The following is a 16,311-nucleotide window of genomic DNA, read 5'->3' as shown; positions in this document are numbered from 1 at the left end:
CATAAAATCAAATTTAAAACTATTGTTAACTGTACTTTCTATTTATTTGAATAACTTCATGCAAGTTTGATAATTAATTTGCATTTGTATTTTTAAATGCATTTGTCACACTGCAGACTATGCAGTGGACAACAAAAGCTAAAAAGAAATCATTTTTTACTTCTTTGTACTTTGATCATTTATACATTTTCTTTACTTATATTCTTATGTTAGATAACAGACATATTTTATATTTAATGCACAACCATGTGGGTCAACAACATATTCAGCTACCTTTAAATATGCAACAAATAAAAAAATAAAAAATACATTTTTTTCGGTAACACTTTACAATAAAGTGTCATTTGTTAACATTAGTTAGTAACATTAGTAACTAACATGAACAAACAATGAACAATGCATTTATTACACTATTTATTAATCTTTGTTAATGTTAGTTAATGAAAATACAGTTGTTCATCGTTTATTCATGTTGGTTCACAGTGCATTAACTAATGCTAACAAACACAACTTGTGATTTTAATAATGCGTTAGTAAATGCTGAAATGAACATTAACTAAGATTAATAAATGCTGTAGAAGTATTGTTCATTCTTAGTTCAGGTTTACTAATGTTTTTAACTAATGATAACTAATGAACCTTATTGTAAAGTGTTACCAGTTTTTGTTAGAGGTATTTTGAAGAAAAAAAAGTTAAGCTCATATTTTTTGCCAAATACTTTTATCAGGATTTGTGAGATATAAACAGCATATTCTGATTATTGCTCACTTTTTATACATGCATTTTTATGAGTTCGTATAAGTCTGATAATTAATTTGTATTTTGTAAGTACATTTATCACATTACAGGACTATGCAGTAAACAGCAGCAAGCTAAAAGGTGATTAAATTGTTTTTTTTGTTTTTTTTCAAATGCTGGACCACAAAACCAGTCTTAAGTCGCTGGGGTATATTTGCAGCAATAGCCAAAAATACATTGTATGGGTAAAAATTATTGATTTTTCTTTTATGCCAAAAATCATTAGGACATTAAGTAAAGATCATGTTCCATGAACATATTTTGTAAATGTCCTACCGTAGACAAAACAAAACTTCATTTTTGATTTGTAATATGCATTGCTAAGAACTTCATTTGGACAATTTTCTAGGCGATTTTCTCAGTATTTTGATTTTTTTGCACCCTCAGATTCCAGATTTTCAAATAGTTGTCCGATCCTAACAAACCATACATCAATGGAAAGCTTATTTATTTCAGCTTTCAGACGATGTATAAATCTCAATTTCGAAAAAATGACTGGTTTTGTGGTCCAGGGTCACATATATTTATTTTGTTGTATTAGATAACATACACACATATTTTACTATTTAATGTACAGTCACGTGGGTAGATAACTACTACTTTTGTATGTACAGGTATATTATGTGCAGATTGAAATGTAGACTAAGTATGTGTGTTAGATAAATAAGTGTATAAATAGTGTGCGTTCCACAATTATTGTCAAGTGTTCATGAGATGGATTGCCTGAAGGAAGAAACTGTTCCTGTGCCTTTAGGCACCCTTTGATGGAAGATCTCGATCTGTCATTATCTAATGGTGTGGTGCTGTCTGTCAGAACGTAGACTGCTTTTCTTTGATCTCTGTCTGTTTGTGTTTGCCTCTCTTTTCTGATTGCCTCTGCATTTTTCGCTCTCTCCACCTCCCCAGAAGCCTTCGGAGCAGGACAATCCCTCCTCCCTCCTCTGAGTTTCCACACAACACCCACCTCCTCCACTTCTCCCATCTCTCTCCGCAGGGGTGTGGATTGCCATCGGGACTCTTGTCAATTAGACAGTTGCTGTGGAAAGCGGTGGAGTGAAAGAAAGAAGACAAACAGTTGTGGAGTGACAAGTGCTGTGATTTCAGGTAAGAATATGATTAACTGTATTTGTGCTCTGTGTGTTTGTTTTTGAGTGTGTAACAATGTCACTTGCTAGATCTGTTGTTTTCATTCATGAAAGATGAAGGGTGAATTACTATAAAGAAGTTTAGCCAAGAAAAACTATTTAGATTAACTGACTGAAGATGACCAGTAAATGTGTTTTATTAGTCACATCTATTTTGTATACATTTCTACCAAATGAGAAATTTTTAATAAGAATGGCAAATGGGAAAATTTACCTTACACTTACCTTACAATGGTTAAAAATAAAGGTTTCAAAAGGGGGTTTTGGCAATGATATCATTGAGGAACCATTTTGGGTTCCACAAAGAACCGTTCAGTCAAAAGTCCTTAAAAGAATAATTTTGTTCTTTATTGGCATTGATGGTTCCATGAAGAATTGTTAAACTCTATAGAACCTTTTGGATTAAAAAAAGTTCTCTATAGCGGAAAATGGTTATTAAAATGGTCTTCACACTAAGAAAAAAAATGGTTCTTTTAAGAACTGTTCACTGAAAGGTTCTTTGGGGAACCAAAAATAGTTAGCTGCAAAAAAACCCTTTTGGAATTTTAAGAGAGATTCCTAAAAGAACCTTTTGGAAAAGTTCCATGGATGTTAGAGGTTCTTCATGGAACCATAAAATGCAAATAACTTAAGAGTGTAGACATTATTTTTAAATTTCTACCTCAAATAATGATCTCTTTGTGAAATCTGTGAAACTATTTCTAAACTTCAAAATCTTTACCTTTGCCAAACCCATTTGTTTTTCATACGAGGCCATAAGAAAGTTTGAATAATTTCCTAATGATTTTGACTGAATGAATCCTCAGTTGGTCATACTGTAAGAGTAATCGCTCTCAGAATATGGTCAGTCATTTATCCAGGTGAAAGTCAAGCATAAAGCATTACAAATAGATCTCTGTCCACCTTATGAACGAAACAAGCATTTTCTTTAAGCTTAGAATAACAATACTCTATATTCACTTGTTTTGTTTTTTTTTCATCTGGGAGTCTTCAGCACTTGCAAACACTGAGAACGGTTGGTATGCTGCCAAATAGGGGCCAAAGCTGTTTAGAGAGCGAAGACGCCGCTCCGGCCTCCCCCTTTCCCTGTGCTCATCTTTGCTTTGGAAATAGTTGGCTGCTCGTTACCCTGTCATTAGCGAGATGAGAAGCAGTGCACAGCACTGTGAGGAAAGGCAGCCGATTTCTGCTGGCTCCAGCCGGTGTCTCCAGTCAGTCCCAGCTGTACAGAAAGGCCACTTCTTCAGAGAGGAACGCATGCTTTTTTCCCGTGTGACCCAGAAATTTGAGCTCTAATAAGAGCAGTGGAAGGAAATGATAGTTTGCATGACCTCACCTTGTATGAAGGACAGTAACATACCTTGTACTTCATAAAATCATTTGCTTATCAGTACTTTTATTTTGTTTTCCAGTACTGAAACATGCTTAAAAAAGATACAGTTACTTGAGAGGTTTGTTTTTGCAGAATATGTTTTTCGAATTTTTATTTTTTATTTTTACACCACTTGTTCTTTTTTTCTAAAATAGCAAAAATCTAGAAAAAAGTTTATGCCTTATATTTTTATACATCATATATTATACATATTTAATTATATATATATATTTATATACATACAGTATTTTAGTGCTGTCAAACGATTAATCGCGATTAATCGCATCCAAAATAAAAGTTTTTGTTTGCATAATATATGTGTGTGTTCTGTGTATATTTATTATGTATATATAAATACACACAAATACAGTATATATTTAGAAAATATTTACATGTATTTACATGTCTATATTTATGTTCATATAATTTTATTATAAATAAATATATTTAATATGTAAACAACATTTTTCTGAAATATATACATGCATGCGTGTGTATTTATATATACATAACAAATATACACAGCACACATACATATATTATGCAAACAAAACTTTTATTTTGGACGTGATTAATCGCGATTAATCATTTTACAGCACTAATATAAAATATATATATATATATATATATATATATATATATATATATATATTGCATGCGGAGTATACTACATTTTTATGTACTTAATTTAAATAAAAAAAACAAAAAACAAACTGGTAAACTTAAAGTCTGCTAAATAAGAACAACTAATTTTGTACTTAATGCACTTTAATTGTGCAGAAGTAGTGCTGAAGTCCAACTAAAGATATACTGAAGTATATTTGATTGTGCTAAAGTGGAACCATTGCAAGTATACTTCAGGTACACTTTAAATATCTTGCATTTAAAGACTGATATTATTCAAAGATCATACAATCCTCATCAGTAGTGACATTAAAACACATTTTAGACTTAATATTACGGTAAGTAGTAAATCTCAAGCGATATGTCAGTAAACATGTGAATAAATCTAGACTATAATTTGTTTGAAATAAATGTATTTTAAATACAGTATATGAGGGTGTCTCTGTGTATGTGTTTTTTTGTTACATATTTATACATTTATAATAATATACAACATTTATAATAATATATTAATATCTTGTGCAATTTAACTTATTTCTTCACAAAATGATTTATTTATTTATTTAGGCTGCAGTGTTGAGGAAGTAAAGCAATTTATCCTTTATTTAACTTTGTATTAAATTGGTTAATAACTTTTTGCAGTTGCAGTAGTTACCTCCATGGCCATTTCAATTTAATTAAGCATTTTGAGCGGCACATTTTGTCGTTGCTCATATTGTTTTCACACTTGGTCTTGGCTCGTTTTGATGACAGGAAAACTGCCCCCACATGTTTGAACGGAAGCAGAGCGAAGTTTAGACAGAGTGCAGAGGGGTCCGGGGCCACCCACCCACCCGGCCTGCCTTGGGCTTTCCTGACTGGAGCCTCTTAATCACCGTGATATCTACACCAAAACATTAGGACCTGAATCTTGGCTAAACTTGAAACACATCTCTCCATCCCTCCAGCCCATAATCATAATGAACAAACAATGTTAATATCCTATTACTACAAATAAACCTATGTGAAACGCTCTCATAACATCCCCATGCTTCAATCAGCTGGCTTTAATTGAGTCTGATCGCTTGTGACTGATAGGATTGTTGTGTTTAATATCCTGCGACTTTTGTGGTTTTAAATGTCGCTGTTTTTTACTCCTGTTTTTTGCTAAATTACATAGTAGTAAATATGAAGGAGAGCGGTCAATAATGGCTTTCTTGTTTGAAATTATATATATGTTTTTATGAGACAAAGAAATCTTTCTGTTTATGAAAACAATATTGAGTATGAACCATTTTGAGCTTAATGTATGTTCTGATTATTTAAATTATTTTACAAGAAAGTGTTGTGAAATAATGCTAAGTTTAAAAGTGTTTCACATTAATGGCTATGAATGGCTATAAATAATTTTTTTTTTTTTTTGGTGAGAAAATTACATTTCTGTATCAGAATAACTGGTGTATTCCCCATATATTCTCATAAAAATATATTATACAGTATATAATAATTATAATAAACTCAGCTTGTGGGCTGGTTTAACTGTGTTTGTGAGATGCGTCTATCATCTGAAGCAAGCTCTAGGGAGATGCTGGTGGGATTGTTCAGGTTCTTACATACATGAGAGCAAGATAAGAGTTCAAAACATACATTTTTCATTGAACTTCCCCTTTATTTGTTCTCAGATCTGGCTTTGTCTCTTCAGTGCATTTTTCCTGTAACCTTTCCTAGTCAAGCCTCATTACGATTTTGTGTTTACCTAAACCCTTGAAGGATCCCTTCAACACTTGTCTGTTGAACTTGCTGCAAACCTTCAGAGAACATCCCAAACAGGGGTGAAGTGTCTAATCACAGACTGTACAGCATGTAGAATCATGCCCTGAGAACAATGTTGACAGTGTCTAAACTGTGAGATCACACAAGCAGAGTTGGGAATGCTCTGGAAGTTTGATGTGGTTTTCACACAAAAACGTCTGAAATGCCTTAAAGGCACTCCAGGGATTTTAAGCCATTAATTAATCAGAGAGGAAAGACTTTTTTTTTACTGTTGTTGGAAAAGTAGTTAATCTGTTTTACAACCCCTTGCATTGAATGTGTACTTGTAGCTTACTTCAAATTTTAAAAGTGTATTTTTAAATAACTATACTTGCAGATAACATAATAATAATGAAATAATCAAAAGTCACTTAAGTGTACTTAAAGAGAGACACTTTCTTGATTATGTTTCTGAACACACTTTTAAGTACACTTTTTAAAAGTGCACTTTCTAATAATGTCAAATAAAAAGTTTTATTTTAAAATACATCATTGTTTTAATAATCTTTTGGTGTGTTTTAAATAAGTACGCTTATTTTGATGTGTTGACTAACATACTAAAGCACATGTAAAGTACTTGATTATAATTTTAACAGTAATATACCAATATAATATATTTAAAATGCACTAAACTGCAACTTCATCATTACAAAGGAGTCATTTCAAATATATTTAAATGCATAACAAACAATCTTCAATAGAATTGACATTTAAATATATTTTAGTTGAGCATAAATACATGGCAGTACAGAACTTTAACCATATTTCAAAGATAATAAAGTTAATAATGAAATTACATATAAAGATGTTAAATCCTACTTAAGTGCGCTATAAAGTTCAGCTAATTATATTTAATATAAATTTAAACTCTAATACTTTAATTTCATTTAATTTTAAATGTATTGTGATTAAGTGTTAGAAACATTAAATTCAATTCACATTCAAGTATATTCTTTTAAAGTGTTATTTTATAAAAAGCAAGATAAAGTGTATATCTTTTCCGCAAGGCAAAATACTGAGCAGGATGATGTAAGGATATGTTGGTAGTTTTTCACCATTAAATAATAATTATAATTTTCCTTTTTGTAATGTAAGACGATACTTAACACATTGGCTTTTACTCACTGGATTTGGGAGGCATGTGGTTGAGATGGGCTGCAGTGATGTGAAAAGGTCCCAGTGCTAATCTCTACAAAGCACAACAAGGAATTTGGCCCTTTTTTGGAGAATAACCTGTGAAGAGAACCCATAATCCTCCCTGTTATAGACTTCCTGCACCTGCAGAGTGGAAGCTTAGCTTACGAACACACAATCCTCTTTCCATGACATCACGGCAGTAGAGTTGATGAACATCCTTATGACAGGGAAGTAGCTAAAATAAATGACAAATGTGCTTTTCTTCCTGGAGACATTCCGGTTCTCGAATCTGATTGGTCGAGCAGCATTCTAAGAGCGCTGATAACAGTCCAACAGAACTGGGACAAATGACTGTCTCATTGAATCATTCGTTCAAATTATTAGTTCAAAATGCTGATTCTTTCAGGAATTAAATGAATGAGTCATTGAATCATTTACTCAGCTGATTTGTTTAAAATATATCAATTGCTCAGAGACGCAACAGTTGATTCTACTTGGACTTTGTTTACGATGATTGTCGTTAGCGAAGCAAAAATACACAGAGATTTAAAGAGAGATAGTGATGTGTTTTAGGCCTTTTCTGTGAGGTATACTGAACACATGCAGCATGCATAGGACAGTAAAACCATGTGCCCTCAACAAAAAGCATGATGTAATGCCAAACTAAAGGTGTCTGGACTTGAAGACAGTTAAATGAGGGTTTGGGATCTCAATAAGGAGTCATTTACCACATCTGTTTATAGGTATCATATGTTTTAAGATGCCGCACATGGACAAGATGAAACAATGTTTTACTTTTCATCAACATTGTCTGACATCACATGATGGAAAGGTGATAAGTAACTAGGTTAACACCTTTATTTTCACATTTTATAATGCAATTTGATAAAATGTTGATAAAACATGGCATCATATTTCTGGAGCGCTGGATCATTGTTAACCTAAATATGAAAGGCCAAATCCTGTTGATCTTTTGTTCTTTCCAAACGACAGCATTTGCTGTAATTACTAACTTATTAAAAATAATGAACACATTGTTAATCCTATAGCAAGTGCTTGACATTTCATTTGAAACTGGAATTTATTTTGAATGTAATTAGATTAACTTTAAAGTGCTTTTTTGACCCACTTAAGTAGGACTTAAGTACAGTACATCTTTATGTGTAATTTCAAAATGACTTCTATTGTATTTTAAAATATGGTTAAAGTGTACTGACGTATGCACTGACAAGCATTTATGGTAAGCTAAATTTAATATTATTTCTATTGCAACTTTACAATCGCTTTACAATCATATATGATTGTAAAGCGCTTTGGGTGTATAGCAATGCACAATAAAGCACTATATAAATGCATCATCATTCATTCATTCATTGTAGGTCATGGATTTAAATGCATTTGATTGCTGAAAAAATGGTAGCCTGAAAATGGTTTGAACTGGTTTTATTCAAGACAAAAATATTAAGCATACGAAATGAACTTAAATACATTAATTTATACCTAATTTTCTTTTAACATTTATTGGTTAATCAGGTAGAAATAAGCTTTTTAAGGTAAGAGTTGCAGGTTATCAATTTTACAGTGTAATTACACATTTGTAATGATGAAGTTGCAATTTACTGCATTTAAAATGTATTAACTTTAAATGTAATGTCAAATAACACTATGTAAAGTCATAATCAAGTAGTTTACATGCACTTTACATTTTGTAAACAATGATTTAAAATGTACTTTAAAGTAAAAGTTCTAATTTGACATTATTGTGAAGTGCACTTTGTAAAAGTGTACTTAAGTGTGTTAACACACTGGTGCTCCTTATTTGGGAGTCACACTTGTGATCGTCACGGTCAAAAGTGACCGGAGACCTAAAATGTAACCCCCTCCCAGTACAATAAATGTAACACATTTTTGTTTAATAATATTTTTTCTTTTTTCTTTTGTATTTTGAGAGAATTTCATGGTACTAATTCATATTTATGCAATAATTATGATCCAATTTTCCCATTGAAAATAATACAACAATTTTAAAAAGAAAAAGTATATGTTCTATTACTTTTCAATTATGGCAGTATTTCATGTTCAACCAGGTTGTTCATGTTAAAATAGAGCCAATGTCTTTAAAATCCTATTTTTTTCTAAGCCAGATTAGTGCCATCTGGTGGGAGTAAAATAAGAAAAACATCTGCAATTCCATGGTTTAGCCCATAGATTCCCATTTAGCTCTATATAAAAGGCCTATACATTCTCTAATTGTTTTGAGACATAAATACTTATTTTTATTAAATTGTGGGTTTGGATATATATTTTGACTTTTTCAAAGACAACGTTTTGTAAAGGTTTAGATTTTTTTTGGTTTGAAATGTTGATTTAAAGCGTCAGTTTTTGAATTATTATTACTACAGTCAAACCTGACCACAGAGAAAGCATTTTGAACAGGAATGTTGAAATGAACAGGAATGTTTTATCAGAGCTTAATCCTTCTGGGTCTGATCTGATTTCAACCTCTTATTTCACTTTTCTGAGTTGTTATGGCTATATGGTTATAACCATACCAATTCATTTGAATGTGTGTATTTGTGTATATCTGTTTGTGTGTGAGTGAGTGGATGTGTCTGTTTTGCACTCTTGATGTTTCAGAGTGTAACCCCTTCCTTGCTGTCTACTTTTTTACTGCATTGTAGTTGAATTATTGCTTTTATTCTATATATTTGCTGTGTTACAGTCACAGTTCATAGGTGTGTGTGTATAAGTGTGTGTGTGTGTACGCGTGTGTATGTGAGTGGATGTGTTGGTTTTGCACTCTTGATATTTTAAAGTTTCACCCCGTCATTGCTGTGTACTTTTTTCTGCATTGTGGCAGATTTGTAGATTGTACACACAAAAATTTTTGACCGAAGACCACAAGTATTTTTTTTTCCGACCACTTAGCCTGCTCGAATCAAGCCCTCAATTTTTTTTGTGTGTGTTCACATTCCAAATGCCATGAAAGTCACCAAGTTTTGTACCATTCCGATGAAGCTGTGATTTTTAAAAATTCAAAACAGAAAAGTTTTTGGTCAAAAGTGACCAAAGAGCAACAGAGGGTTAAGAAACATAGTTCTGAAAGTGTGTCCCTCTTTTATTTCTTAGATATTTCTAAGATTTTAAGTGCACTACAAGTGCACATTCAATACAATTACACTTCTTCCTCACAAGGAGAGCGATCAACCCTCTTATACATTAAGGAAGCAGAGACAGGCTAATGGTAAACAGAGCACATGCAGTTACTTGTTTCGGTTCATTGTGCTCATGGTTCTTCTTCTTAGAGGTGAAAAACCTCCTCTCACAGCTTAACTGTGGCTTTATGATGGCAAAACAAAGTAAGAGTGGTTTTGTAAACCTTTGCAGCATCGTTTGTTCAACAAGAATTTGTATTTGAATTAGTACTTTGTGTTCAGTCATTTTTAAGAGCTGCCTGTTTTCTCTTTGTTTCTGAGTGTCTTTATGTTGAGTCGTCGCTGTTTGTACCTCTATGAAATTTCACGCCATCCCAACAAAACAGACTGATTAAATCTTGCTTTTTAAGCTATGAAAGACTCTGTGGCCTGGCTTTGACTTTGTTCAGCCTGAGGCTGTGGAACAATCTTAGAAAATTGGGTTTTCCAATGGAGAAAGACAGCAGGAAGAAAAGAGGAGAGGCCTTTAAAAGTAAACATGTTAGTGAGTAAACAAAGACGGACTAATTCCAGATGTTTTGATGCTAGAAAAAGACCCACTGTGACCTAGTGAGCTCAAATTCACAGAAATGCACTGCACAAGTCCATTGCGTGTTTCATTGTTTTGCTTCGAGATGCTTTGAGCCAAAAATATGACTAATTAATTTTTTTTGATGAAACACATTTGATTAATAAAAAAAGTATGTTTATGGTCTGGAGGAATATTATTTAAATTTGAGTTGATCATTTTGATTCACTTATCATACCCAGGGTCGGCGCTAGCTATAGGCAGAGCAGGCGATTGTTTAGGGCCTCGGGCTTTGAGGAGGGGCCTCCATAACCGTAACATCCCCTATACGCCAGTCCACCAGTCAAGACGGGCAGAAATAGGCTACTAGCCTCATTGTTTATTGGATATAGTTGAATTGTCACTCATCTGCAATTAAGTTTCAAAGCGGGTCCCGCCTTCTGAATGTTTGATCGTGTCTTTCTGTTCCACTTGATTTGTGTATATATGTCATATTTAGGGTAACAATGCAATACTATTAATATTATTAATATATTATAATATAATATTAATATTATAATATACTATTATTGATATTAATAATATGACACAATATCTGTAGTCAATGTTGATTAAATGTGAGGGGGAAATCCTGCCCATAGGAGAAAAAATGATAAAAGCACTTACTGAAGTGGTATTCTGGAACTGTGATTAAATTAAATAAAACAGTAAAATAAATAATAATACAACAATAACATCTTCATGAAACAAAAAAGAGATTACCTTAGATAAAGTTTGATGAATATGTACATACAGTTCTGCTCAAAGTTTGGACCCATTACTATTTTTAATGTTTTTGAAAGCAATTTCTTATGCTCATCAAGCCTGCATTTATTTGACAAAAAAAAAATTATAATAATATTCAGCAACGATGTGTTAAATAAATAAAAAGTGATAGTAAAGACTTATATTGTTATGAAATATTTTTATTTTTATTTTTAAACCAACATGATTTTTGCCTAGGGCCTCCTAATGTCTAGAACCGGCCCCGATCATGCCCTTGAGTCTGTTTTAATGGCTCATTAAACTGCAGGTGGAAGAACTGGCCCTCTTTAGCAGTGAGTTCAGTGCTGACTGATGAGACAGCCTCAGTCTCCAAACTGGTCACTCCAGCTCCTAGAGATTGTTTAGGGCCAAAGGTCATCTTTTAAGTTGACGTATCACCTCAGTGGGACTGGGCTTGGAAGGAGTTTTCCCCGATCACTCAACAAACTTGTCAGAGAGAGCTGACGGAGATGTTTTAGCCTCAAACTGAGGAGAATTTGATTCCCAAATTCCTTCTTTTGCAGGTTATTTATCATGGATTAATGGGAAAGCATCTCATTTCTCCATTTATGCATTTATTAACTTGTGAATATCATAAAAAAAAAACACCTAACAATCATGTATGGATCATATTTCACCTCAATATTAAACAAACAAACAAACAAACAAATAATAAAAATAATATGTATTTACATTTTTACATTTTTATTTACAATTTTAAATTACCGGAAAAAATGTTACACACACACACACACACACACACACACATATATATATATATATATAAAATAAAGTGTAATAATATTTTTGTTTTCTTTTCAGATATCACATCTCATGTAATGATTGGAGAGAGAACAAGATATTTTCCTCTGACCTGATACACATGAGCAATGCTTCTGATCGTCTCTCGTTAGTATCAAGAAGAAGTGGAGATGACTTTATATGAAAACATTCACAGGACAGTGCGAGACCAAACATTGCTGAGGTCCTGATCCACACAAACTCAACACAATGACGGCAAAAGACAGGACGTATTTGTCTTTCCTCTTGCTGGGTCTTTTCCAGCAGATTCAGGGCTCTCTGGTAAAAACCAATCTTGGTCTAAAGGTGAAGCGAGGGCAGTCGGTCTCTCTGCAGGAGGAGGATCTGCAGTTTCACATACCCAGAGTCAAGGACGCCTGCAAGCTGGAAGTTGTGCTAAATGAGCCCATTACACAGCGGGTCGGCACTCTGACCCCACAGGTGAACCCTCTTTCTGCATGCATTGAATTATCCACTAGACATTCAGTGATGAACATGCTAATAGAGTTTCCATCTGATAGCATTTGACTTTCGAAGAACCATCCTTGTGAATAAGAAGTGTGCTTAATTGTATTGAATGTGCACTTGTAGTGCACTTCAAATCTTAAAAGTATGTTTCAAAAAAGACTTGCAGATAATATAATATTAATGAAAGAAGAGGCCACTTAAGTGAACTTACAGAGAGACACTTTCAAAAAGTGCACTTTTTAATAATGTCTAATTAAAAAATTAAAAAATAAAACTTATTTTGATGTGTTGACTAGCTTACCAAAGCACATGTAAAATACTTGATTATAATTTTAACTGTAGTGTGTTATTCAGTATTACATTTAGGCCCGGTTTCACAGACAGGGTTTAGACTAAGCCAGGATTAGGCCATTGTTCAATATTAGGAAATTTAAGTAATTTTTATTAACATGCCTCAGAAAAAACATTACTGGTGTGCATCTCGAGACAAAACAAAGACACTGATATATTTTAAGATCAGTCAGTGCAAGTTTCTTTCAGTTAAAACAGCTCAGACTTTACACTTTAGTCTGGGACTAGGCTTAAGCCTTGTCTGTGAAACCAGGGGTTAAAGTTAATATATTTAAAATGTACTAAATTGCAACTTCATCACTGCAAAAGTGTAGTCACAAATGTATTTAAATACACAGCATACAAGTTTCAATAGAAATTACGTTAAGTATATTTTAGTTCAGTTTATTTTAGTTTCTGTTTGTAATTCGGGTTTGTTAATGCAGTTTTGTCAAAATTTGGTACTAAGTAATTTTTTGTTCTTTCTACAACTATTTCACATTCGTCAGGTTTTTGACTGTCACTTTTTGGCTGACGAAGTGAAATACACTCATAATGGATGTCCGATTTTAAAAGAAGATACTGTTAAACTTCGTCTGTACAGGTATGTTTTGCATGCTGCCGTAAACTTTGATATTATTACAATATAGGTCATTGTATCAGAAGCCAGATAGAATGGAAATATTATACTTTGGTTTGACTTTATCTGTTTTTGTTTTGCTGTCTAAATATGTACATTTCATGTCGATTTGTCGTTTAGATTTACAGAGACAGAGACGTGCAGTGAGCTGTTCTCTCTCCGTGTTGAAATCATGGAGCCGGACTGTAATGCGATTAAGTTCGGATCACAGAATCTGGAGGTGCCAGAGTTTTATGGCCTCTCCAATGTTCTGGACGGCAACGTTGTGTCTTTCCACTATGAACACAGACATAATATTGAGTGCACAGTTCGGGTGACAACTTTGGAGACACATCTACCTGTTCACGGTCAGCTAGTCACTGGAGAACCGGAGAAACCAGAGGGGCCGAGAGGGGATGAACCAGACAGCTTTGTTTCTCTACGAAGACAGCTGGGTAAAATCTTCACAAACAATTTCACAACCAGTTTTCCTACTGTACAAACACATCCAGGTTATCGACACAGAAACAAAGGTACTTTAGAAATTATTTAATGAAGTCTGAAAGTTAAAATGAAAGTTGAAGGATGCTAAAGGGTCATAATTCACTTTAGTGGCAATAATGCTATTTTAGTGATATTTATATAATATAATATTAATATGTATGTATGTATTATAGTATATCTGTCTTAATATTTTGAACTAGCTTTTCAGTTTTAATTTGAATTGTAGTTTAAGTAATTTGATTAGTAATTTGTGCATTTAAATATTTGTATTTAACTTTAATTTCTAGTTTTTGTAATTTAGTACTTTTAGTTAAACTTATTTGATTTCAGTTGTTTGCCAAGGCAAGATTTCTAATTTTCGTTTTAATTTTATTTATTTTAAATTAGATTTTTAATTTACTCATTTATTTATTTTAAATATTTAAATTTTATTTCTGCTTTATCAATTAACAAAAACAATTTTAATAGTTCAGTTGTTTTAGCTAACAATAACACCATTGATGTTATATAATTTCCAACTGAGATTTATGCTGCAATTAAATATATATTTTGCAAAGATTTTTTGGATTAGAGGGACGATAGTAGAATTTTGTAAAAAACGTGTTACAATTTTGCAGAACAGCAGGTAGTATCACATTTATGTGTTTATTTGTTTGTTTATTTATTTATTTTGTATGTTATGTTATGTTAAAATTTTAGGTGTCCAGAATAGAATGAAAATTTATTATATACTTTGATTTAATATGAGCATTATAATATATGGAGAAAATGTTCATTTATTTCACAACCTAGTTTAATATTTAATATCAGGACATTATTTTCTCTGTCTCCCTGCAGATAATAAAGCCAGAGCTCACTGTAAGACTGACGAGTGTCTAAAGGGTCTCAAACTGCTGAAGATCACCAAAGTACCATGCAATGATTTCCTCATGATGGGCATCCGTTACCACCACACTGACCCACCATCTCCAGACATAGACTACATCGCCATTAGACTGGACCTCACAGACACCCGCAGCAGGAGCATCATCCAGGTGTTCATTCTAAAAGTACAGCATCTTCTTATCATTGTGTTTTTACACTATTATGTTAACACCAGCTCTGTCCGTCTCCCGTTCAGTCGGAGCAGGCCTGGATCCCGGTAACCATTAAGGATGCAATGCCCAATCAGCCACCCAAGCCTGCTTTTATGTCCATGTTCATCTTAGAGGTGGACCAGTTCATCCTGACTCCGGTCTCCACGGCAACGCTGGACGCGGAGGATGATGAGACACCCAAACAGCGGCTGGTGTTCAACATCACTAAAGCCCCTAGTGAGGGCTTCATCACTCACCTGTCTGACCACACCAAACCCATCACCTCCTTCACCTGGACGGATCTCAATGACATGCTGATCAGCTACCAGCCTCCAAACTCCAGCCACACACAGCGCAGGAACTATGAGGTACTGAAGCACACTTCAGCAAACTATTAAAAAGAGCACAGAAATAATATACTTTAAAGGAATATAGGTAACACTTTATTTCAAGGTGTCCTTGGTACTTATTAGTGCTATCAAACAATTAATCGCGATTAATCACATCCAAAATTAAAGTTTTTGTTTACATAATATATGTATGTGTACTGTGTTTATTTATTATACAAACTTCAGGTGTACAGGTGCATCTCAATAAATTAGAATATTGTGGAAAAGTTCATTTATTTCAAAATAAATTCAATGCACACAGACTGAAGTAGTTAATTTGTTGGTGGGTTTTTGTTAAATGTGAGCCAAAATCATCACAATTAAAAGAACCAAAGACTTAAACTACTTCAGTCTGTGTGCATTGAATTAATTTAATACACGAGTTTCACAATTTGAGTTGAATTACTGAAATAAATGAACTTTTTCCACGACATTCTAATTCATTGAGATGCACCTGTATATATGAATACACGCACATACAGTATATATATATTTAAAATATTTACATGTATATACATTTATATATTTATATTATTATTATTATATATAAAAATATTTAATATATAAACATAACATATTTTTCTTAAATATATACATGCATGTGTTTGTATTCATACATACATAATAAATATACACAGTACACACTCATATATTATGTAAACAAAAACTTTTATTTTTGATGCAATTAATCGCAATTAATCGTTTGACAGCACTACTACTTACTATTATA

At 32.9% G+C, this 16,311-nt stretch overlaps 1 protein-coding gene across 1 annotated transcript in view; it reads left to right on the top strand.

The window, feature by feature from the left end:
- Positions 1-16,311, top strand: part of frem1a (Fras1 related extracellular matrix 1a) — a 53,706-nt gene that overhangs the window by 1,964 nt on the left and 35,431 nt on the right. The window contains exons 2-8 of the mRNA XM_058781547.1: positions 849-879; positions 1,705-1,902; positions 12,217-12,636; positions 13,503-13,597; positions 13,754-14,067; positions 14,954-15,150; positions 15,237-15,560. Of these exons, the coding sequence (XP_058637530.1) occupies positions 12,406-12,636; positions 13,503-13,597; positions 13,754-14,067; positions 14,954-15,150; positions 15,237-15,560 (1,161 nt within the window). The 5' untranslated portion in view covers positions 849-879; positions 1,705-1,902; positions 12,217-12,405. The remainder of the gene's footprint in view (positions 1-848; positions 880-1,704; positions 1,903-12,216; positions 12,637-13,502; positions 13,598-13,753; positions 14,068-14,953; positions 15,151-15,236; positions 15,561-16,311) is intronic.

Source organism: Onychostoma macrolepis, chromosome 07 (assembly GCF_012432095.1).
Source record: "Onychostoma macrolepis isolate SWU-2019 chromosome 07, ASM1243209v1, whole genome shotgun sequence".
Classification (NCBI taxonomy): Eukaryota; Metazoa; Chordata; class Actinopteri; order Cypriniformes; family Cyprinidae; genus Onychostoma; species Onychostoma macrolepis.
The sequence above is the reverse complement of the archived record's forward strand: the minus strand, read 5'-3'. Positions and strand labels throughout refer to the sequence as shown.